The sequence below is a fragment of the Cucurbita pepo genome, chromosome LG01 (assembly GCF_002806865.2).
Source record: "Cucurbita pepo subsp. pepo cultivar mu-cu-16 chromosome LG01, ASM280686v2, whole genome shotgun sequence".
NCBI lineage: Eukaryota > Viridiplantae > Streptophyta > Magnoliopsida > Cucurbitales > Cucurbitaceae > Cucurbita > Cucurbita pepo.
The window spans coordinates 889,529-914,333 of NC_036638.1; the positions used below are offsets into that span (position 1 = coordinate 889,529).

Here is a 24,805-nt window from a genome sequence, read left to right on the forward strand (position 1 = left end):
TATCAAAAACAGAAAGAGATTAAGCAGACCCACGTGAAGATTTCAGACACGCAAGACCTGAAACAGTTCAATCCCATTTATAAGCCCAAAAAAGACAGTACAAATCGATGATTCTTCAGCTCCATGTGCCCACATTCAATTCTAACATGGTTCCAAGTGGTCCTTCTGCAATTCCCTGGATTAAATCCGCCACGTCCCCTACCAATCTCTTTGACCTGTGTTTTTTCCCTGTCTGATGTGCATGTTTCATTGTCCCATCCAATCCATCTTGTGGGTTCACCAAATCCCCTCCTTTTCCCCTGTCTTCACTAACTGTGCCTTATTGATCCTCGAGAGAAAAGGAGTTGTGGTCGTCTCGTTGGATAAGGGGGTTGAGGGCAACTTGAAGGATTCCCATTTCTTCTGATATGCTAAATTCTTAAATAAATCAGATATACTTCCCACTGCATCTTCTTCTAATGTCTATGGAAGCAAATATTCTGAGAATTGGGAAGTGGAATATATGGTTTTGTGATTGTGGGGAGTTGTGACCATTGGGAGAGGATTGGGTGGCGATTTATGATCGGATAAACATGAAGGCATTCAGATTCAGGGATAAGATTCTAAGTTGTAAAGGCAAGAATGATAACTGAACAAAGATACCGCAGAACAAATCCAGGACAATTATTTAGGAAAGGATAATTAATCCTATTCAATAAGGAATAGTTGGTAACAACATCTTTTTTATTCTTCAATTGAAAAGTATGAGGAACACTTTTGGTATCTTTAAGCATTGTATATAGAGAAATTTGAAGGTTTTGCTCCAAAAGTAGTTGGTATGATGATTGTCTTTCACAATTGGAATTGCTGTTGCTATTTTGAACTATAGAGTAAAAGAAATATGGACCGAAGAATCAAATCATTAATCTTTAGAACGGTAATCGATGACTTAAATATTATACTTTGGATTGAATTTTTTTTAGGAGTAGATATAATACTCAAATTTCATAAACAAGTTTAAACTCAGCACAATAACAAAAGGAAATATAGGGGACTTCCCAACAATAATAAGCCTATGATGGCAAATGATAAGCAACAATGGGGCTCCTCACCAGATGCAGTCCATCATCCCAGGTTAGGCTACCAGAAAGCATCTTCTCATCAGATTCTACCTCAACCCTTACAGTGAAAGATATCTTTTGTCCAAGAGAACTGAAGGAAAGAGTAGTAGGGTATACTCTAACTTTGAGCCCAGAAGGAGCTTGAATAACTGCTTTATATGTCGACACTGACAGCCCGACGTTCGTGACTGTCCTGCGGTAGATACAAGTAGCCAATCTTTGAGATTTGATCAATAGAGCAAAAGATGGATAGTTTAGATGTGATGCAGCAGTTTTTCTAACATCTGAACAGTTGATTTGGTCACCGGTAACAAGACGAAGATTTTCTGTACTATATCCTTGCCCACATAAGAACTCTATGTAATCAATATATTGGGCATCATAGACTAAACCGGGGTTAGTGGCATTTACTGGATTTAAATGACCTGCTCCATATGCGAACTCAGCTTCTGCGTTTACCTTTGGGGTCATGGGAAGAGCTGATAAGAGATAAAAGATTAAGATTAGGTAAGTGCATAAGGACCCATTGAATTATGCTTAGACTGGCAACCGAATTAACTACTAAAATAGGATTTAAGTTAAATTACTGGTACTAAAAAAACTAAGCTCAAACTATTACCTGTTGTCATAAGTGCAGACTTAATAGCAGCTGGAGACCAAGTTGGGTGGAAAGATTTGACATAGGCAGCGGCTCCTGTTGCATGTGGGCAAGCGATGGATGTGCCAGAGACTATGTTAAATGGAGCTTTTCTGTTATCCCCTGTAAAACCTGTAATTGCTGAACCTTCAGGCCAAGATGCTAGTATATCCACTCCTGGTGCTGCCAAATCGGGCTACAAGAGATTTCTTATAAGTCAAAATCCAATGAAGCATTAACAAGCCGTGAGGAGAAAACTGAGTGAGAAGAGTTACCTTGAGAATATCCGGTGTAAGTAGGTTAGGCCCCCTTGATGAGAAGGAAACAACATATGGAGCTAATAGATCCTTAGTGGCAGTACTCTTCTCTATGCTAGCTACTGGATTACTATCAAAGTAAAAACACTTTATTAAGAAGGATGGTTTCAAACCATTTTAAGCTAACAAACTCAAAATTGGATATAGGATTTAAATACTATGTATCCTTTCAGCATGGTGCCATTATACCTGGTTGATCTCATGTACTGGAAAACATTCTTTCCAGCGTTGAAGTCTAACTGGGAAGCAGGTAGTGGGAAAAGAAGGGCCGCTTCTTGGAGAGTATCATCTTGCATTATCATACCAACCGCGCCACTACTAACTACTCCATCAGCAATCCCATCGCATAAAACAATCTTCCCCTGAATTAGGTTCACGTCCAAAGAACCATTGAAGCAGAACCTGCATTTCAACACCAGAATTCAATTCCTTTAAACCCAAGACTTGTTCTTCAACTTGGGAAAAACACAGCACATTTAGACTTCACTTATCATAAAATCTTCACAGAGTAACATCAGTCAGCCACCCATTATTCTAACAAGTCCATAAAGTAAGCAATCTTTTTAGCTTCAATTACCTTGATGATGATCCATCGAAGCCTGCAGTGGTATTAGGAGCATCACCAGCATATATGAGTGGAAACAACTTATCTCCAAGTTGGAAGGTGTTCACAGAGATCCCCTAACAAACAGGTGGTGTGCAAACTAATCAACGACTGAATATTGCAAAAACAGATAGAACACTTTCATGAAAGAACAAAGCAATCTAGGGCTCACCAGAAAGGAATCTCCATTACCCAACTTCACATTTGTCACAAATTTCCTATCAATGGTGCTCGCAGCCACCGATAGCGACCATGGAGAAACATTCTGAATAGTACCAAATAAAGGGCCACTATTCCCACCGGCATTCGAAGTCAGAATCCCATTCTTCATCGCGTGAAAAGCCCCAATTGCAATGGAATCCTCGAAGTAATCCTTGAGGTCAGAACCTGCAACGGAAAGGGAGATGATGTCGACCCCATCAGCGATTGCATGGTCGAAAGCTGCGAGAATGTCGGCATCGAAGCAACCCTCGGACCAGCAGATCTTGTAGACGGCAATGCGGGCAGAAGGAGAGCCACCACGAGAGGTGCCAAGGCCGAGACCGAAGAGGCTGGCGCCGGTGACCAAATTTCCGGCGGCGGTGGATGAGGTGAGGGTTCCATGGCCTTCTGTATCTCTCGGAGAAAGATTGTCGTGTTCGCAGTTGACGATCGCCCCGCTCCGGAAAGATCGAGCTCCGATTATTTTACTTCATAACAATGATTTTCGTTGCTTAGAACTCCTTAATTAGTTGAGTCTTATACTTTTAAATTAAATTCCCTAACCATTTAATTAATCAAAAAATCTACCAATTTAGATAATTAAATAAACATAAAGANAAAAAAAAAAAAAAAAAAAAAAAAAAAAAAAAACGGAATTACTTGTTGCAGGTGAAATTGTAAGACGATTGGCATTCGCCTTTCCATTTCGCCGGCGGTGGGCCAAACCCTTCATCGGAAAAGCTTTCAGATTCCGGCCATATCCCAGTATCCAAGATTCCGATAATCAACTCGCTCTCCAACCTCGTTCTTGAAGCTCCTTCGAACAAACCCATGAAATCCCATGATCTTGTCGTTTGTAAATGTTTCTTCTCACTCACAAACACAGATACAACTCTATCCATTTCTAAAAATTCAAAGCTCCATAAGACTATTTAGTACTGAATTACAGTTTACCATATATATATAGGAGAACCCACCGGCAAGTTTCCGAGCCTCCTCGTGGTTGAGCGTCGCTGCAAAGCCGCTGAAGCTCCGGTGGTAGCTATAAATTAGAGACTTGGATGCATCACTGAGATGAAAGTTGATAATCAAATTCATGTGTTATTTTTTTTAATGTTGATAGATAAACATATTGATTGATGAATTGGCGTGGTAACCTGATGGTAAGAACTTGTTGAAGCATATTGATATGTTGGTTAGACGTTGTTGAATAATCTGGTTCAAATGATGTACCCATGTACACAACATACACCTGCAAATTCTAAACAAAATGATTAAACACAGACAAAATCAAGAACAAGATTGAATATATGGAACTTGAAAATTTGAAAATAACATGCCTTTCTATCATTATCATCAGCTGCTTGGGAGGTGAAAAGCAAGGTGCAGGCAAAAGCCATTAGCAAAAGGCTGCAATTGAAAGAGAATCGTCCATGCCAATATTCCATTGTTTCTAGGTTTATTTAGAACCCTAATTTGATAATATTACATGTTCATGCATTTGCTTTTAAATATACCAAACAAAAACCGAAACTTTGACACTTACTTTTTGTGGGTTTCTCAAACTTAACCCATCCAATTCATTTTAGCTCGCAAAATAACTATGTTCTTAATTTGTTCGAGTTGTTTCATGGTTGGATCCTATGCTTGATGATTCGGTTGTACTGGTTTAATGTATGATTCAATTAGACCTCAAACCAGTTGGTGATCATGCCACTTTTTCTTGTCCATGTTCGATTTTCAAGATAACATATCTCGATTTTCCTTATTTAAAACTAGATTATCATGGATTTACGTTTTAATTAAGGAGAACAATGTTGTTGGACGATAAATATTGTTCTTATCTTTAAACTTGTTAGACTCGTATGCATGTGATTAATTTATGAAACTCTATATCGATTATGTATCACTTGTTCATATAATTTACATGAACTGATTAACATATTATAAATGATTTTATGGTATCACGTGCACCCTGATTGAATAATTAGCCATTAGGGTTACTAGAAAGGTGATCCAAGGTCGGAAAGGGAATTAGAGCTTTGATTTTGGGCATATCGTGATGGTTCATGGTTTTTAGGAACCGACTCCAAGCATGCGAAATGAATGGTTAACGTCTTTACATGATAGTTAGGGTTGAACTAAAAGATCATAATTTAAGGCCATTTATGAGTAATTGTCCCATTTTTAAAAGAAAAATCGTCATTATTATGTGTGGATGCATATCCATTAAAGACAATTTTCAAAATGTTTTGCAATGACACGATGCACGAGTGACTAGAAAAATTGAAAATTGGGTCGTAAAAAATTTGACATGTACAACTAATTTAAAAGAAGAAAAATGGAGGGAAACAATTTATATTTTCATATTACCAATAATTATTGTAATAAACCTAGGAAAACAGAAAAACAACGTTAAATTTTGCATGGTAAACGAAATTACCGGTTTATTCTCCAACATGTAAAGAGTGTCTCATTAGCTTCAACTTTAAATAAAAACACAAACCAAATTAAGCTTTGTTGACAATATATATTGTAATAGGACTTCTCACGTTGTGAGAGCCATCGCTCCACACCACAGAAGCAGACACTATGGATTGGATGATGGTTCCATCAATGGTTAACGTGAATGATTTCTTGTCTCCAATGCCATTGAATGACAGAGCCGGCGGGTCCACTGTGATTGTGAGCCCTTCTGGGGCGCCAAGGATCTTAGATGTATATGTGGAGGCTTCCGTGTCCACGTTTGTGAGTGTTCTTGTGAAGAATTGGTTGATGGATTCTGAAGGAGTGGTGGACAGTGCAAAGGAGGGATAGTTTAGATCCCAAACTCTGCCGGAGTTGGCGGCGGTACAAACACTGCCGTCGCCGGTCAGACGCCGTACCATGGCGGTGGAGTAGCCCTGGCCACACAAGAAGTTCACGTAGTCGGTCTCATTGGCATCGTAGACCAACCCTGGATTTGTTGCCTTTAGTGGGTCGATGTGGCCAGCACCATATGCGAACTCTGCTTGTGGATTGAGTTCCACGTTCAAGGGCATAGCTGTAAAAGTGAATTGACATAATTTAGTTTGGTTTATTTTTCGCGAAATCAAATGGTTATCAAATGAAACATTACCGGTTGTCATAAGAGCTGACTTAATGGCAGCGGGAGACCAGGTGGGATGGAATGTTTTTACGTACACTGCAGCTGCGGTGGCATGTGGGCAAGACATCGACGTCCCCGAGATTATATTATAGAGCGTCGACCTCGAATCTCTGATTCCGCTGGAGACCGGTGCATCGGGAGGCCATGCAGCGAGAATTTCAACTCCAGGAGCAGTCAAATCAGGCTGCATGCATGCAAGTTCATGAAGACAAATGAGTTACAGAATTGAACAAACCAATTGAAAACAAGCAGAGGAATGTAACCTTGAGAATGTCCAAGGTTTCAGGATTGGGTCCTCTTGAGGAGAAGGAAACGACTATAGGAGCAGATGTATCGTTCACTGCATTGCTCTTGAAAATCGTTGCAGTCGGAAAGCTATCGATTCAGAAATCAAGCCGAGTCAATATCCGAACATATAGCGCTAGTAAAACTATTTAATATGGATGTTGAATCGTACTTGTTTGATCCCATGTAGGTTTTGATGTTGTTACCGGCCACTGTGCCCAAGTAGGAAGAAGGCAAGGGATAGGATCTCACATTATCTTTCACGCCAGCATCATTCATAACAACACCAACTGCGCTACTGAAGGATGCAAATGTTGAAGGAGATACTATGGAATCGCAAACAAGGATTTTTCCTTTCACCAAGTTGCGATCGACTGAGTTCCTCGAACAAAATCTGTTTTAAATCATGTGTAAAATATTGGTAAAAGAAACCCTACAACTGTTGAGGATCATTAAGAGGAATAGTCTTACCTTAGCTAATTAAGAGGAAAATCACGGATTTATAATTAAGAACAGTTTCTCCATTGGCACAAGGCTTTTTGGGGAAATCAAAAGAAAAGCCACTAGAGTTTATACTCAAAGTAGACAATATCATACTATTGTAGAGAGTTGTGGTTCCTAATATGGTATAAGAGTCATGCTCTAAACTTAGTCAAGTAATAGAATCCTCAAATGTGTAACAAAGAAGTTGAAACCCTCGAAAGTGTAGTCAAAAGTGACTCAAGTGTCGAACAAATAGTGTACTTTATTCGAAGGCTCAAGATAAGAAGTGGGCTCCATAGGCCTCAGGGAAGAATCTATGGTGTACTTTGTTCAATGAGAGAATTGTTGATGATTATTAAGCGGAGTAGTCCACATTGGCTAATGAAGAGGAACATCACAAGTTTATAAACAAGGAACATTACTCAGCGTGAACAATATCATACCATTGTGGAGGGTCATGATTCATAACAAGAACTTAATTACCTGGAGGTAGCACCAGTGAAGCCTCCCGAGATATTGGGTGCATTCCCGGCATAAATTAGGGGAAATTGTTTTTGTTGAAGATCAAACGTGTTAATCGTAAATCCCTGCACCCAAATTTTTTTTTTTTTGTTAATTATCCTTAAACCAAAGGGAGATAGGAACATAAGATAAAAAGTATGACCTGAAAGATATTATTGTTGCCAAGCTGCACTTTTGATACCAACTTTCTGTCGATGGAGCTTGCAGCCACAGAAAGAGACCATGGAGAGAAATTTCTGATGGTGAGGAAGTCAGGGCCATCATTCCCAGCGGAGTTGGAGGTCAATATTCCATTCTTCATGGAATGGAAAGCTCCAATGGCAATTGAATCGTTGAAGTAAAACTTGGGTTCGTTCCCCCCAACTGAAAGAGATATGATATCGACACCATCGGCAATTGCGTCGTCGAATGCAGCAAGAATATCGGCATCGTAGCACCCATCAGACCAACATATCTTGTACACAGCAATGCGCGCGGAAGGAACCCCTCCTCTAGCTGTGCCAAGCGCAAGACCGAATAAACTTGCCTGGCTCACGAGACCACCGGCCACAGTCGATGCCGTGTGTGTCCCGTGGCCTCCTGAATCTCTTGGACTTTTGAAGTCTTCGGGAGGAAAATTGTTGTCACTACGGTATGCTCGAGCTCCGATGATTTTTCTGACAATTAGTTCGAACCATTTTTAACGGTGAATTACTAAATCTATATATTTAGCGACAAAGTTTTATTAGTGTTTACTTGTTGCAACGGAAGTTGGTAGAGGCTTGGCAAGCGCCCTTCCATTTAGCCGGTGGAGGGCCATAGCCTACGTCACTAAAGCTCGGAGACTCCGGCCAGATTCCTGTGTCCAAAACTCCCACTACGATGTCGCTTTCAACTTGTTTTACACGAGGAACATTTGTAGTAAAACCCATGAAATCCCACGATCTTGTCGTATGAGGATACTTCTTTTCGTTTGGAAACACAGAGACAACACCCTCCTTAGCTGAAATATGTCAAATTATACATTCAGTCCGTGTGAAATCCCACATCTATTGGGAAGGAGAATAAAACATCCTTTACAAGGTTGTGGAAATCTCTCCCTAATAAATGTCTTTTAAAAAACTTCGAGGAAAAGTCCAAAGAGGACAATATCTGTAAGCGGTTGGCTTGAGTTAGACACAAGGTGATATACGAGCGAAGGGGGTGGACACGAGGCAGTGTGTCAGCAAGAACACTAGCCCCAAAGGGGGTGAATTGTGAGATCCCACGTCTATTGGGGAAGAGAACAAAACATTTTTTGTAAGTGTATGGAAATCTCTTCTTAGTAGACACGTTTTAAAAACCAGAAAACACAAGAAAATACAATATCTGTCAGTAGTGAGTTTGAGTTGTTACAGTTTGGAAGGCTAAGAATTTAAAGACGTTGGAATAGTCATAAATACCAGAAATCTTTTGAGCTTCTTCTTCAGTGAGCCTAACCACGAATCCATTGAAACTTCTCTTGTAGCTATGGAGCAAAGCTTCGGGAGCGAACGTGCTAAGAACACGAAAATCGCATAAATTAATGCATGAAACTTTCTTGTTCATAAGAAAAAAAGAAAAAAAAATGAAAGATGATGAACCTTCCAATCGTTTCTTCCAACATTCTCATATGATGTGATGGAGTTGAAGCCGTATCCTCCCGCTTGTTTCCCATGTACACAATATAAACCTGCAAGGTTTTATCCAACAAAATTTTTATACCAAACAAACCAAATATACATTTCAAACTTGAATGTTCTATACCTTTCGGCCATCGTTACCAAAGCTAGAAGCGAGCAGACAACAAACAAGGTTTAGAACGACGAGCTTGAAGATCAAAGAAGAAGACGCATTATTTCCTGCCATGATCATGACTGGAAACATAAATATGATCAGCTTAGGAAGGGCCTTTATATACAAAGCTTGAACAAAGTCATATCTCCAACCACTCAACTTTCTGGGAAGCAGAATGATATAATTCAACATTAAAAAAAGACCAGGTTGTAGCAGCTGACCCTTTCAACCCTATTGCCTTCAAACAATCATATCTCCAAGAACTTCAACTTCTTGAGCATGTTGAAGTAGACAACTTGTTTTAATATGGTTTGATTTGGTCGAAACGGGTGTCAGCTTAACCATTTGGCATGCCGATGTCTCCTTCTTAGCTCGGTCGTCCCGTTGATACCTTCATCATAAGATTTCAGTATTCTCGTACGATTTAGCTACAACACTATACTGTATCTCAAATTAGTTGTAAGAGTGACCAAAACACAATGTTTTACCTTCCATCATAAATTTTATGAAAGAATATGACCAAAACCCGACCAAAACATATATGATCGCATATAAAAACTCAACCAACTCCTAAAAAACTAATTCTTTCAATGTATGTCGTATAATAATAATAATTTAAATGGTATGTCCATTTAATAATATTAAGAGACGCCTAATAAAATAAAATAAAAATGTGTATATTATACTAAAATTTAATGTCAAATAAGATAGCGTGTTTTTCTTAATAACTTAATTTTAAATATTATTTAGTAGAATTAGGAAAATTTAAGAAACTAAATATTATTTCCCAGAGTTGACCTTATAATATTATAATTTTGGTCTTTATAGTAATCGTCGATAAAAGAAATTTAGTAAATTAATTTTATAAAAAGTCATTTAATTCTGTTACAGAAAAGTTATGACTAAATAATCCAATCAACAAACTTAAAGTGACATGTATATATAAAACTATATTTTATATTACTAATTATATTAAAAAATATAATAGTTATAGTCAATATTATTTAATATGAATATTTTATTTGAATGCGTATGACATTATATTTGTATAAATTTAATGGATTATCGTTCGAGTTTGGTTTACTTTTAGCTCCTAGTTTTTAAATTTATTTTGATTTTGTCGTCATTACCATTTCAAAATTTATAATAGTATCTTCATGTTCGTTTTGACGCTATAATTTTCGAAGTTAACGATTGATTTTTGGTCAAACTATAATTAAATTTAATTCTTATAATTTCCAAGTTTGTTAAATTTAAAAATTAATAATTTTTTTTAATAAAATATAGTAAATTCTTAAATTAATTTTTAAATATTAAATTTTGTAAACTTATTTGATACCAATTTGATATTAAAAAATTATGTTCTATTCGACACAAAATGTGTAATAAAATTTAAAGTTATAAAACATGTTAAATAGTTTTTAGAGTTTATTAATACAATCCAGTGCAACAATAGTATTTTAAGCACATTACAACTCAATGACACAATAAAATGCCGGTATAGTATTAAGATTAAGACTCATAAGATTGGTGATAAAATAATGATATTCTAGAATTTGTTTTTATTGGAGAGGTACACGAGGCAGAATAGGGACAAGAAAGCTTTATTCGTCCTTATTCCCACTACCTATTTCATTCTTCATCCCGTGAAATTCTCTATTTATTTAGTCCGATTATTTACAAATAATTATTCTTTATCTATTTTTTAAAAAATATAATTATTTTAAAGTTTTTATTTTCTTCGGCATAATCTTTATTAAAACAATTTTAAAAAATCATATTAAATCAAAATATTACCCAAACTAATATATACAAGGTTATTCCAACGTAATTTTTAAAAATTCAAAATTTAAAAGTACAGGGTTAAATAATAATAATAAAAAAAAACAACCCATAATCTTTAATTTAAATATTATAAAAATTAATTATATATATATATATATATATATATATATATATTTTTTTTTTTAAATATAGGTTAAAAATATATTTATATTAAATATAATCTCTGTCTCCACTTATATTCTTATTCCCGGAAAGGGAGAGCCCCGTTTGGGCGGGTCACGTCCTCGCAGTTGGCATCTCTAGTTTTGACGCTAACGGACAACGTATGGAGCGTTTCTGTCTTCCCGGGGCTTTCAATTTAACGCAGGGTTTTAGCAAAGCAATGAGATTCGAAACCTAGAACAGGACAAATTTCTTGGTTCCAAGTTCTGATCTCTATCGGATTTGAGATTTTTGTTAACGGAGGAGAGGGTTGAAGAGGGATTGGTTCATTTTGCCATGCAAACGGAGGCTAGGGTTGGTGTGATGATGGAAGGAAGGCAGAGAGCTCTCAGTTCTGGTCGTGGTGGAGTGGTTTCTGTCGCTCCGAAAAACCATCATCGCTTCAGCAATCGCAGATTCGGACGGTGTCACAGCTTCAATCTAATGGCGTTGCTGGTGCTTTTAGTAAGACCTGCACGGCGCCACTCGCCCGCCTCACGATTCTCTTTCAGGTTTCGTTATTCGAAATAAAACAAAATAGAGAAAGTGCATTGTAACAAACATGTCCTCAACTGTGCCTGTGTCCTGATTTCTTAAAAACTGGTATATTGGCCTGTCAATTTAGTGTTATGTTCATGTCTCTGTTATCATTTTGGGTTGCTGTCATTCTGTCTAGGCTATAATGAGTTTGTACGGCTTGTGCTTTTTATTCTTCATTGATGGGTGTATAATTGCCTTGTTAATTGTTACCATATCAGGTGCAAGGGATGCACTCTTGGCACGAGGCTTTCACGAATTGCTCTTGAAGAAGGAATAAGAGCTTTCTGTTACAATTGCTCATCGTCTGCCTTATTCTTCAATCAATTTCTATGCATATGAGCACTACAAAAAGGTTGGTGTTATCCATTTTATAAATAAATACCATCATAGAGATTCATATGTAGAGTTATTATCCGTTTGATTTTCTTTTTTGGGCTTAACTAATTGTTTATATGTTATGTAGTTACTACACATGATCCCAGGTTTTGAACGTCATAGGGATCACATGAGTGCAAACCTGTTAGTTCACTTCCTGGGTGGTGGCTTGGCAGGTATAACGGCAGCATCAACTACATATCCACTAGACCTTGTAAGGACTCGCCTTGCTGCTCAGGTGAGATCATATGATTTGCAACTTCTTGTAAACAACTATTTGTTACAATTAATTTTGTATGATGGTTAACCTTGAGCAGTAGTTTTGATTTGTCATTAGACTGATCTTAAATTCCATGAGCTTGGCAGTGTGTGATCTTCCCATTTTCACTTGTTTGCCGCCAGACAGGCTCATTTGCGATGACATCTGTGGTCTTATACATTCATATCTGATTTTGCTTGATTTGTTCATCTTTTATTTAAGACATCTTTTGAATGAATCAGCATAATTTTAGATCATATGTTAGCATTGGCACTTGTGTGCTTTGCAGACGAAAGTGATCTATTGCAAAGGTATTTGGCATACTTTGCGAACAATTTGTAGAGATGAGGGTTTTCTAGGTCTTTACAAGGGACTTGGAGCAACAGTAATGGCATGGGTTTCTGAGTTGTTATATTAGGAATACAAGCACTGTTTTGAAAATATAGCTCAACAAATTCTGTCTTCGATGCAGGGTGTCGGTCCCAACATCGCTATCAGCTTTTCAGTGTATGAAAGCTTGAGGTCCTTCTGGCAGTTCGTAGGTAAGAATGTTCAAATTAATCCATCAATTCCATATTATCACCTTAATTTATTTTTTTTACTTTTTTATGTCAACTTATAGAAATGTTGCATAAAATTGGTTTTAGTAGAAGTCTTCCCGAGCATTGCGGTGGGTTATAGTGGAGTTTGACACTATTAATCATATACATAGACTAGAATATCATTTTCAGGTGTTAGAGGTGCCCCATCTGAGGTATGCTTCTCACTTGGGCTCTCTTTTACTTTTGTTGGATTTGTCAATCCTTGAGGCCTCAGTAGTACATCTTTGTCTCTTTGAGGACTTCGTCATGTCTATTAATATGTGTATTAGAATATACTAGTTCTTGTGGAAACTTAGTGATGATGCAAACGAACTAGCAAGGCATGATTGCATTTTGCTCTTCTAATTTGAAACTGACGTGGTTGATTCTTGTTTAGTGCTCTGTGCATATGTCGGTTTGTTTTTGAAGCATAAGATTTAAAATTAAGCATATCAAAATAGTAAAACGAACAGCTTGGTTTATATATTGTTGCCCCTTTAGTTTGCCGTGACCTTCCCTCTGGACCTAGTGAGTAGGCGGAAGCAGTTGGAAGGAGCCTGTGGCCGAGCACGGGTGTATACAACAGGCCTTATTGGTGTCTTCAGGCACATATTGAGGACAGAAGGCTTCTGTGGTTTCCATCGGGGGGTATTTTGTCCAAGTATTACAAGGTTGTGCCTGGGGTGGGCATTTGCTTCATGACATATGAAACACTTAAGAGCCTTTTAGCAGATACAAATGGCTGAAATGACTTGTGGATAGAAATGGGATTTCGTGGCAAATAACAAAGCGAATTTGTTGGTGGGAATCCTCATAATTCTGTACTTGAGATTGATAGGAACACTAAATTGACCTCTAGACAGTCAAAAGTAATAGCATTATATGAGTTAAAAACCTTTTTAAGAATTAAGATAATATGAGTACAAAAGCATATGATTAGCATATGATTAAAATAAAATTTAAAAACTTTTAGCCAAGAATGGGGTTGAAAAAGAGGTAACAAAAAAGAAAAATAAAAGAATGAAAAAGTAACCAGAAGAAAGCAAAAGAGTGGAAACTTGTAATGCCAAGTTAGAAGAAGAAATACATGTTGCTTTTGAACCAGATCTATCTAAAACTCTCTATATTGAGCTCAATCTGGTAATAGAAATCATGTCTTCCCACATCAAACCATCTAGACAGCGTGTTTTTATTATATAGGGAAACTTCCGGTCATGCGTATATGGTCGAGTGTCCGACGCAACCCATATTTATTCACTGCAACTTAGCAGCTCTGAAACCATCCCCATAAACTTTTGAAGGACTGTTTACTATTTGGTACATGAAAAACTCGCCCAGTTTCTTTTCCGTAAAAGAATTACCACCTTTCTTTGATGATGAAGAGTAGTGAGACGAGGAAGAGGAAGAAGATGAGGACGCAGCTGATGACGAAGGTCTTGATCTAAACCCTGACATTACTTCAGATTGGAGCCACATGTAGGAAAGCACTTGACAGATACCTTCTTCCACCTCTAGGTTAATGTTGCGATATCCTAACATAATTTCCAGTTTTATCAGTATTCAAGGTAAGCAATGGATTAAGATTCATATAAATAGAAAGGGAAGAAGATGGAGCTTCACCCTTTAGCCGTAACCAGCTATGCATCAACTCGTGTGCCAGAATAGATCTTGTTAGTAATCTGTAAAAGCAAGAGCATAAAAATGGTGGATGGCAAAAATAAATGTATGCTCGACTATTGACAAAGTTAATTTTATCTCCCACTTGAGATATAATCATACAAATTTTAAAATCATGGATGAATGTTTCAGAGTACGAAAAATAGAATGGTTACCTTGGGAAACCAAAAAGAACAAGAATGGCTATAACTTCAGAATTACGAATCAGCTTCTGCCGTTGAGTTCTCATTCCTACAAGTCTATGCCCTTCAATTTTTGGCCTCTTGACGATCTGAACATGATTAAGAACAAGTACTCTAAAAATTTGAATAAAAAAATAAGAATATTTTAACTCCACAAAAAACATACACTTGTGATATGTTGTACTTCAGAAAGGCATACACCTCTAGTCTCAGGCATGCGACGGTTGCCCTGTAAAGAATAAGTATTGTTTAGAGGAATTGATTTGTAGTTAAGAGGAATTGGTTTCTAGTTTTTTTTAGGAAGAAGAAAGGGAAAGTTTATTACATGTTTCTCCTCAACAATAGATTCATTTAGAACTTGTCTTCCACCTAGAAACATGGGAATTTGCTGATCTATTCTCATGTTCATTCCCTCGTAATAGTCTCGAATGGAGTAGTAGAGCAGTTGGCAGTCTCCGGTGTCCATGATAGCAGACTCCATACATTCTAGGCACAGGCTCCGCCCGTCACCCAAAGAGATATATCTTGCATTCCAAGACTAAAAATTATATAGAATTGTAGTCAGCACTAGAGGGAGAAACCTCAACCTCGTCCAAACTCGATATGGAGGTAAAAAATTAATGACTTGGGAATTGATCTCAAGTATTTTAATTGATACCTCCAAATGTCTGCAACTACAACAATAGGCTGTCTTGTCAAGTTCATGTGATAGACAATACTTTTTAGACCAAAAGCGACTACATCTGTGTACAGTCAAACTAGCTCGATTTGTAGGGATCTGAAAGTTGAGGACTGAAGAATCAAGACGATCTATTTGATCAAAGATAAATGATGGATCTAAGTTCTTTCAAACTAGCTAATGCAAGATACCAATATTGTTGTTTCTCACAATACCAGTATCATGATACACAAAAAGTAATGAGCCATGAAGACAAATGAAAGTCTTACAAATTGGTGGCAGACTTCACACTTAAGATTGGTCAGCTCTTTGAAACAACGAAACAAGACTGGTGATATGATAATTCCCAGACATTGAAAACTTGAATCAACATAGAAAAAAGGAACTGGTGAGAAACTACATACATATGCTCAACATTGTTCTTAAGCAATAAATTAGTGCTGAATGAGAAGGAAAAAGGAAACTGAATGGGAAGCATAATTAGGATAAGAAAAGCATTGCTAGGATCTTGTGACCAAAGGAAAGATAGAATATTAGAATACCTCGTGCTCGGTAACTGGAAAGCTGCACGAACGACAACAAATGCACCCGGGATGGAAGTAGGTGCCCATGTATCCCAAATAATTTCCATAGTCGATTGCACGATTGCAGCAACGGCAATATTTGAGACATGAAGGCATGATTATGCATATATCAGTTAAACGATTAGGAGACCATTATATGAACTATAATCTTGGATTCCTATGTTTCAAATAGGAACTTTTTGTCTATTTAAGCTAAAGTCATATACAAGTGATTGGATTCAAAAGATAATTGAATAAGATTCGTTTGCTAATATGATACAGTCATATAGATGAATAAGATGACATTATACCTATAGTAACCAGGAAGAAACTGAGGAGGGGCAATATAAGGATAAGGCGATAAATTCATCTTGCCCTGCAGTTCGGTAGAAATTGCTTCATCATTTTCTGTATGCCAACAATATCCAGACGAACAAAAAGAAGAATGAATCAGATGATTCTGTTAGAGAGAAGAGTTAAAAGAGCGAAACATTTAAAATCCAAGTTTAGTTAGCAAATCATATGGTTTTGCCTTTTCAAATCTTCAGCTAAGGAGAGTGCAATTGCATGGTCTAGTTCTTCTTTCTCCTTCTGAGCTCTAGAAGGATCGTCCTATTCAAATAACTACTCGATAAAGAACCATTATCATTCAAAGTAAGTTCTTCCCCAACATTATTTAAGTGAAACAGAATTCCTTATTCGTCCTGTTTTACTCTATGGTGGGCTTGCTTAAACATAACCCCTTGCCTACTTACCACACAATCACCCAAGAAATCATGGTTCAAAGCCTGTTTTACTCTATGGTGGGCTTGCTTAAACATAACCCCTTGCCTACTTACCACACAATCACCCAAGAAATCATGGTTCAAAGATTGTTCAAGTACTAAACCCGTTAAAAAAATGAATGAACACACCACTGATTGATTAATAATCAAGTTGGTTTCTGTTCAAGTCGGTAAAGACCAACTAAGCCATTGTTGGACCAATATACTTCTGTGACTATGATCGCCATCAACAACTTTAGTTCGTTCCAAAAGGAAAAAGAAAAAAGGTTTTCAGCTTCCAGTAAGCTATATGGATAAAGAGCAAACAAATTATTATCCAAAAATCCCAAGAAAGTTGAAAACCAACTTGATTAATCTACAATAAGCTACATAATCCCAAAATCTCTCAAAAAGTGAAAAAGTCAACCAACATCAGCCAGTTACATCATATGCTTTGTCCAGTAATATATCAAACCTCGTTACAAAAGTTGAAAATCTCAATGATAGCTAATCAAAGAAGATCAAATTCCATAGAAGGTGGGGGAAGGAAAAACAGAAGTTCACCGTTGATCTCGCCGGAGCTCGCCAGACTATGTTCTCCTGATCACCAAGAAGCTGCTGTGGAAGGCGGCCACCACTGCCACTGCCGCCGCCTCCCCTGTTGGGTCCTGGCCGGAAAATTTTGCTCAACCATTTCATCCACCAGATTTTTTCTCTGCATATGAGGAAGAAAAATCCCCTTCTCGTCAAAAAGAAGAAAAAGAAATCGATGAGGAAAAATCCCAACAGACCCAAAATCCCAAATACTGCAGTTTCTTAAACCCTCAAATCAAAAATCAAAATGAAGGGTCAGGGAGATTACTCCAGTGAGTTCATAAACAAAAACGATGGAAGTGTATAGAAATGAACAATTAGAAATACCGGAAATGCAAGGATGAGATAGATTGTTGACATCAGAAGTAGCCATGGAACCCGATATAGGGTTTTTGATTGTATATCAATTGGCGGAACACGACCCAACAGAAGAGGGGTTGAGAAACCGAAAAGGACCCAGAGAGAGAGAAAGGGAAATTAACGGCTTGGAAGAAAAGGGATTGAAGAACAATGAATTAGGCATCGTTAAAAGCAGCACGGAGAGAGAAGGGGAAGAGGAGAATCTCTAAGAGAGAAAGGAAGTGATGAGAAATTCTCGGCCTGGGAAAGCAATGAAGAGCAAAAAAAACTGGAGGGGAATCTGCAAAGGCGAAGATCGATAAAGCAACGGTGGAAGAAGAAGGGCTCATCAAATGGGCATAGAAGAAGGCATCTTTTAGAAAGTGTGAGCGCCCAAGTTTTTTTTTACAGAGAGAGAGAGATTGAGATTGAAAACGGGATTGAACACGCTTTGGATTGGAACTCGAAGGAGTTTTTCCCCTTCCCTCTAACAGCTTAAATCGATTTTGCTTTGCGTTTTATACAGCGCGCGAAAAAGGAAAATCTTTGCGCCGTGAGAACAGAGAAGTGGTTGATATACTCTGAGGATATTCTTCCAATTTCTTCTTCTGCATTGCCCGTCTTTCTTCTTCTTCATGTTCCCTTCCTTCTTCAACAAACAGAGATTTATTCTTTCATGAGACTTATAATCCGAGCAAGGGCAAAGAAAGACGTTGCCATCAATGGCTAATTCTATCCCTTTGAAAGTTTTCCCTCCAATATGCGGCTCCACCTCGACTGTGGTGCTTTTTACGGCTCCACCCTGGCTTCCTTTGCTTATTATCTTACACCGTCCCAAAGCTGTTTTTGCGTTACTGAAAGTATTTGAGGTCAATACTTTAATTAAAGTAGATGACTAATTGATGTAATTAGGCTAATTAAACCCTTTAACATGTTCTAACCTTATATTGTGACCCATGTATAATTATTAACATCATCTCAAGTCAATTAAGTAAACGGTTCTACTGTTGGACACGAATTTGGTTGAATGACTTGTATGCTGTATGAATGACACATATCTTGTGGCCCCCATTTACGTGTCATATTTTAGGATGTTATGATGTTTGATATGTGATATGACGATTTATGCTAGGATATGAATTATACTATGATATGATTATGTTATATTATGAAACTACTTTGTGATATCAATTTTATATGAGGCATAAAGCCTCCACATGTCCATACCACATATATTATGTTAGTATGTTTACTCTATGTTTATAAGACATTGATAAGACAGGTTAACTATGAAAGACAAGTTTAGTATATGCATACATGTCTTGTAAGATCTTGGCCTAGAATAGAGGCAAGGTCAAGCAAATTGACTTGGCTTAGAGTAGAAGCGAGTTAGATAGAGTCGCAGATGATTAAACATGCATACACAAGTAATGTGTGTGGCCGAACAAACTTAGATTCCACATTAGTTATGTTTGGTTGACGATAGGGAACCTTGCCTAAGGTCACATGAAGCTACAAAGTCGGGCACAAAAAAGAAAAAAAGAAAAAAAAAACATGCACACGCTTTTGTGGACTTCACCACATGCTTCTATTATTCACCACATATCGTAGCTACTTTGTTTTGTTTTGGTAATAAAATTAGGGTAACTGGACCTATATACTTCACCACATGCTTCTATTATTCAAATATCTTCACTTTGAAGTTGGGTTTCAATTGTAAAAAGTTTTAAAGTTTTATTTCTAGTTTGGCCTTTTAAAATTGATTCGTATGCTTGGGAGTTGGATGATTTAACCTTTTCTTCCACAATCGCAAAACCACACTTTTTAGGTTGTACAGAATATATACATAGAACAAAGCAAAAGCCATATCTATGAAATTTGATTCTTTGCTTTTGGATTTGATTTGATTTGTATAGGATTTAATCATGGTGGTGAAAAGATCATCTCGGCTTTATTGAGAGGTTCCTCTCTGTTCATTACTTTCTTCTGCAAATTGCAAACTGCAGACACACGTCTTCCTTTTTCTTTTTCTTCTTCTTCTTCTTCTTCTACTATAGACAATCTTTTTTGTTGACTTCAAATCTGCCTTTGAAGATTTCTAGGCTCATCTAACAGATATATTCAACCAAACATTTTTGTTGGTCTTTTTACTTTTTCCCACGTCCATGAGTGAAGTAAAACTAGTTGATCATTTTGTTTTTGTAGTTTGCAACCCTTTTGCTTATTTCTTTTCTTTTCCCAAAGATCTGAAACCATGGAAAAGTGACTGCTTTTGAACCAGATCCTGTCTAAAACTCTCTATATTGAGCTCAATCTGGTAACATAAACAATGTCTCCCAACATCAAACTATCCAAAAGACATGTTTTCATTACACAGGAAAACTTCCAGTCATGTGAATATGGTCGAGCGTTCGACGTAACCCATATTTATTCACTGCAGCATTAGCAGTTCTGAAACCATCCCCATAAGATGTTGAGGCATCATTGGCTATTTGGTGCATGAAAAACTCACCCAGTTTCTTTTCAGCAAAAGATCTACCACCTTTCTTTGATGATGAAGAGGAAGAAGATGAGGACGCAGCTGATGTTGAAGGTCCTGATCTAAACCCTGGCATTACTTCAGATTCGAGCCACATGTATGAAAGCACTTGACAGATACCTTCTTCTACCTCCGGGTTAAGGTTGCGATATCCTAACATAGTTCCAGTTTTATCAGCACTCAAGGTAAGCAATGGATTAAGATTCATTTAAAGAGAAAGGGGAAAAAAATTGAGCTTCACCCTTTAGCCGTAACCAGCCATGCATTAGCTCGTGTGCTAGAATAGATCCTGTTAGTAATCTGTAAAAGCTAAGAGCATAAAAATGGTGGACACCAAAAATAAAAGTATGCTCTACTATTGTCAATGTTCCACTCTGCCTATAAATCTTAGAAAGCTCAAAGATCTTGACCTTTAAAACCAATTCTAAGTACTCCCAATATAAGTTCATCTTATCTCCCATTTGAAATATAATCATACAAACTTCAAAATCATCGATGGGTGTTTCAGAGTATGAATATTAGAATGGTTACCTTGGGAGACCATAAAGAACAAGAATGGCAGTAACATCGCATCTACGGATCAACTTCTGTGGTTGAGTTCTCATTCCTACGAGTCGATGCCCTCCAATTTTTGGCCTCTTGAGGATCTGCACATGATTAACAAGAACAAGTTGAATACCCATAGAATCCCCAATCACTAGTATTAATAAAAAAATAGAAAGAGTATTTCAACTCTACGAAAGCATACACTGGTGACAGTCTGCTCTTCAGAAAGGCATAAACCTCTGGTCTCGGGCATGTGATGAAAGCCCTGTAAAGAATAAGTACTGATTAGAGGAAATGCTTGATAGTAAAATAAAGAATGAAAAAGAAGAGGAGGAAAAGGAAAGGTAGTTTATTACATGTTTCTCCCCAACGATAGCTTCATTTAGAGCTTGTCTTTCAACTAGAAGCATGGGAATTTGCTGATCTATTCTCATGTTCATTCCCTCATAATAGTCTCGGATCGAGTGGTAGAGCGGTTGGCAGTCTCCGGTGTCCATGATAGCAGACTCCATGCATTCTAGGCATAGGCTCCGTCCGTCTCCCAAAGAGATATATCTTGCATTCCAAGACTAAAAATTATATGGAAGTGTAGTCAGCACTAGAGGGAGAAACCTCATCCTCATCCTCATCCAAGCTCTGTATGGAGGTAAAAAATTAATGATTTGGGAATTTATCTCAATTATTTTAATTCATACCTCCAAACGTTCGCAACTACAACAACGAGCTGTGTTGTCATGTTCATGTGATGGACAATACTTTTGAGACCAAAAGGGATGACATCTGTACTCGATCAAACCAACTCGATTTGTAGGGATCTGAAAGTTGAGAACGGAAGAATCAAGAAGATCTATTTGATCAAAGAATAAATGTTGGATCCAAGTTCTTTCAAACTAGTTAATGCAAGATACCAATGTTGTTGTTTCTCACAATCTACCAGTAGTAATGAAATTCTTACAAATTGGTGGCAGACTTCACACCTAGGATGAGTCGGCTCTTTGAAACAAGACTTGTGATATGGATGTTTCCCAGACAATGAAAACTTGAATCAACAGAGAAAAAGGGAACTAGTGAGAAACTATATAATACAAATGTTCGACATAGTTATTAAGCGGTAAATTTGTGCATGTTAGGAGAAGGAAATCACAGGTAGGATCTTGTGGCCAAGGGAAAGATAGAATGTTAGAATACCTCGTGCTCGGTAATAGGACAACCGCAAGAACGACAACAAAAACACCCAGGATGGAAGTAGGTACCCATGCATCCCAAATAATTTCCATAGCCGATGGCACGATTGCAGCCACTGCAATATCTGCGACATTAAGACATGATTATGTATATATCAGTTAAACGATTAGGAGGAGACCATTATATGAACTAATCCCGAAATCCTATGTTTCAAATAGGAATTGGTTGTGTAGTTAAGCTGGAGTCATATACAAGTGAGTGGATTGAATAAGATAACGTTATACCTATAGTTGCCAGGATGGAACTGAGGAGGGGCAACGGAAGGATAAGGAGATAAATTCATCTTGTCCTGCAGTTCTCTAGAAATGGCTTCATCATTTTCGGTACGTCGACGATACCCTGACGAACAAAAGGAAGAATGAATCAATCTTAATGATTTTGTTCAGTAAAAGAGAAAAATGTTTCAAGTCCGATTTCAGTTAACGAATCATACGGTTTCGCTTTTTCAAATCTTCAGCTAAGGAGAGTGCAATTGTGTGGTCTAGTTCTTCTTTCTCCTTATGAGCTCTAGAAGGATCGTCCTGTTCAATAACAACTCAATAAAGAATCGTCATTCAACCGAGCAAGTAAATCCTTCCCCAACATGAAACATGAAACAGAATTCCTTATTCGTCCTGTTTTACACTATGATGGGCTTGCTTAAACACAACACAAGCACACCAGGAAAACATGGTTCAAAGATTGTTCCAAGTACTAAACCTGAATGAATATGCAACTGATTGATTAATAATCAAGTTGGTCTCTGTTCAAAGACAACTTTAGTTCTTTCCAAAAGAAAAAAGACAAAAGGTTTTGAAGTACTTCCAATAAGCTACATAATCCGAAAATCACTCAAAAAGTGAAAAAGTCAACCAACATCAGCCAGTTACATCATATGCTTTGTCCAGTAATGTATCAAACCTCATTCCAAAAGTTGAATATTATCTCAATGGTAAGCCAATCAAGGAAGATCAAATTCAAGAGAGGGTGGGGGGAAGGAAAAACAGAGGTTCACCGTTGATCTCGCCGGAGCTCGCCAGAATATGTTTTCCTGATCACCAATAAGCTGCTGTGGAAGGCGGCCGCCACTGCTACTGCCACTGTCACTGCCACTGCCGCCGCCTCCCCTGTTGGGTCCTGACCGGAAAATTCTGCTCAACCATTTCATCCACCCAGATTTTTTCTCTGCATATGAGGAAGAAGACGAAAAAGAAATCGATGAGGAAAAATCCCAATAGACCCAAAACCCCAAATACTGCTGTTCCTTAAACCCTCAAATCAAAAATCAAAATGAAGGGTCAGGGAGATTACTCCAGTGAGTTGAAAACAAAAACGATGAAAGTGTCTAGAAATGAAGCATTGGAAATACCGGAAATGCAAGGGTGAGATAGATTGTTGACAGCAGAAGGAGCCATGGAACCCGATAAAGGGTCTTTGATTGTGTATGAATCGGCGGAATAGGATCCGAGCGAAAAGGGGTTGAGAAACCGAAAAGGACACGGAGAGAGAGAAAGGGAAATAAGGGGTTGGAAGAAAAGGGATTGAAGAACGAGGAATTAGGCATGGTTTAAAGCAGCAGCGCGAAGAGAGAAGGGGAAAGAGGAGAATCTGTAGAGGAGAGAAAGGAAGTGATGAGAGATTCTTGGCTTGGGAAAGCAATGAAGAGGGTAAGATAAAATAAAGCAACGGTGGAAGAAGGGCTGAGAATCATGAAATGGGCATAAAGGAAAAGCCATCTTTTAGAGAGAGTGAGCGCCCAGGTTTTGTACAGAGAGATGGAGATTGAAATTGAAGATGGGTTTGAACACGCTTTTGCTTTGCTTTTTCTACAGCGCACAAAACAGGAAAATCTTTGCGCCATGGTTGACATACTCTCAGAGCATATTCTTCCATTTTCTTCTTCTTCTTCTTCTTCTTCTTCTTCTTCATGGTTCCCTTTTTTCATCAGACTTGTAATCCAAGCCAGGACAAAGAAAGACGTCGCCATCAATGCCTAAACCTATTCCTTTCAAACTTTTCCCGCTACAATTCTTTCATTTTTTACCCATATTATCAATTGATTTATGTTCTTACTCATTCTTAATATCTTATTGAATTTGTGACACCTTTTATGTTTACACGAAAATGAGTTGGTTGTATTAGTTGACTATAGTAATTAGAGATATCCAATTGGAACATGAAATCTCTATTCAAACACGACTCAAGATAGGGGATTGGATACACGGATTACATTACTTTGTCCCAACCCCAACCCCAACCAATCCTCAGGCTGAGGATTGTTGACAAGAGTTCCATTAAAAGAAAGAAAGATCGTAGGTTTATAACTGGCATGAAGCATGTTGAGATAAATATGATTGTAGATATCCGTGATTAATGAAACATGGATATCCGTGATTAATAAATATAAGGAGAGATTACATCTCTACTCCCATAAGACCACTTTCAGTACAATATCCAAAAAAAAATATATATATATATATATACCACAGATTCTAATTTTGCAGAAGGAATCCACTTTAATCTTCAAATTAATTAAACCTATATACTTCTCCACATGCTTCTATTATTCTTTCTACATTCCTACTTCTTTTTTTCAATATAATTTATCATAATATTTATTCACGTATATATTTATAGCGAGAAATGATGTAAATTGATACGAGCGTTGAGTTGTAAATGAACTAACGACAATCGTGATTTTTTTTAATGAACAATAAAAGTGGTGACAAAAACTAATGTTGACTTTTGTCACATATTTGTTGTTATTCACGATTTTCAAAGCTATATATGTTGTCACCAATGTTAAAAGTCAACGACCACGTTAGTTTTTGTCACCCATCTTATCCATAAAATTATTCTTCGACAT

General features: G+C 37.5%; 3 protein-coding genes and 2 pseudogenes across 4 annotated transcripts; 1 reads left to right on the plus strand and 4 right to left on the minus strand.

Moving 5' to 3' along the window:
• Nucleotides 1–982: 982 nt before the first annotated feature.
• On the minus strand, nt 983–4,085 carry LOC111805708 (cucumisin-like). Its single transcript, XM_023690904.1, has 9 exons — nt 4,017–4,085; nt 3,837–3,928; nt 3,520–3,763; nt 2,831–3,347; nt 2,632–2,735; nt 2,244–2,456; nt 2,013–2,124; nt 1,720–1,933; nt 983–1,579 (listed from the first exon to the last, which is right to left on the minus strand). The coding sequence occupies exons 1-9, from the start codon at nt 4,040–4,042 to the stop codon at nt 1,053–1,055; spliced, it is 2,049 nt and encodes a 682-aa protein (XP_023546672.1). The 5' UTR covers nt 4,043–4,085; the 3' UTR covers nt 983–1,052.
• Nucleotides 4,086–5,369: 1,284 nt separating this feature from the next.
• LOC111805704 (cucumisin-like) lies at nt 5,370–9,181 on the minus strand. The gene is made up of 10 exons (XM_023690891.1): nt 9,062–9,181; nt 8,899–8,987; nt 8,719–8,813; nt 8,033–8,279; nt 7,440–7,953; nt 7,259–7,362; nt 6,465–6,686; nt 6,271–6,382; nt 5,978–6,191; nt 5,370–5,902 (listed from the first exon to the last, which is right to left on the minus strand). Exons 1-10 carry the CDS (start codon nt 9,179–9,181, stop codon nt 5,370–5,372), a joined length of 2,250 nt encoding a protein of 749 aa, XP_023546659.1.
• A 1,948-nt stretch (nt 9,182–11,129) lies between these two features.
• On the plus strand, nt 11,130–13,228 carry LOC111805732 (annotated as a pseudogene).
• A 651-nt stretch (nt 13,229–13,879) lies between these two features.
• On the minus strand, nt 13,880–18,672 carry LOC111805752 (annotated as a pseudogene).
• Nucleotides 18,673–19,885: 1,213 nt separating this feature from the next.
• LOC111805717 (protein DA1-related 2-like) lies at nt 19,886–24,260 on the minus strand. 2 transcript variants are annotated; one of them, XM_023690927.1, is made up of 12 exons: nt 23,251–24,260; nt 22,955–23,124; nt 22,394–22,481; nt 22,185–22,299; nt 21,904–22,024; nt 21,671–21,754; nt 21,411–21,530; nt 21,072–21,284; nt 20,918–20,980; nt 20,701–20,816; nt 20,411–20,469; nt 19,886–20,322 (listed from the first exon to the last, which is right to left on the minus strand). In XM_023690927.1, exons 2-12 carry the CDS (start codon nt 23,105–23,107, stop codon nt 20,000–20,002), a joined length of 1,455 nt encoding a protein of 484 aa, XP_023546695.1. In that variant the 5' UTR covers nt 23,108–23,124; nt 23,251–24,260; the 3' UTR covers nt 19,886–19,999. The 2 variants fall into 2 exon arrangements, with proteins under 2 accessions (XP_023546695.1, XP_023546685.1); XM_023690917.1 differs by having other exon boundaries at nt 23,309–24,259.
• Nucleotides 24,261–24,805: the final 545 nt, after the last annotated feature.

Excerpts from the sequence above, each read along its gene's own strand:
- LOC111805704 (XM_023690891.1), bottom strand. The coding sequence starts at position 9,181 with ATGTTTCCAGTCATGATCATGGCAGGAAATAATGCGTCTTCTTCTTTG. Across the intron at positions 8,280-8,718 it reads AGAAGCTCAAAAGATTTCTG|CTAAGGAGGGTGTTGTCTCT; the intron begins GTATTTATGACT and ends GACATATTTCAG. Across the intron at positions 6,383-6,464 it reads ACCTACATGGGATCAAACAA|CTTTCCGACTGCAACGATTT; the intron begins GTACGATTCAAC and ends CTGAATCGATAG.
- LOC111805708 (XM_023690904.1), bottom strand. The coding sequence starts at position 4,042 with ATGCTTCAACAAGTTCTTACCATCAG. Across the intron at positions 2,736-2,830 it reads GTAATGGAGATTCCTTTCTG|GGGATCTCTGTGAACACCTT; the intron begins GTGAGCCCTAGA and ends CCTGTTTGTTAG. Across the intron at positions 2,457-2,631 it reads TTCGATGGATCATCATCAAG|GTTCTGCTTCAATGGTTCTT; the intron begins GTAATTGAAGCT and ends GTTGAAATGCAG.
- LOC111805717 (XM_023690917.1), bottom strand. The coding sequence starts at position 23,354 with ATGGCTCCTTCTGCTGTCAACAATCTATCTCACCCTTGCATTTCCG. Across the intron at positions 22,482-22,954 it reads GAGCTCCGGCGAGATCAACG|GACGATCCTTCTAGAGCTCA; the intron begins GTGAACCTCTGT and ends GTTATTGAACAG. Across the intron at positions 21,285-21,410 it reads GTAGTTGCGAACGTTTGGAG|TCTTGGAATGCAAGATATAT; the intron begins GTATGAATTAAA and ends TATAATTTTTAG.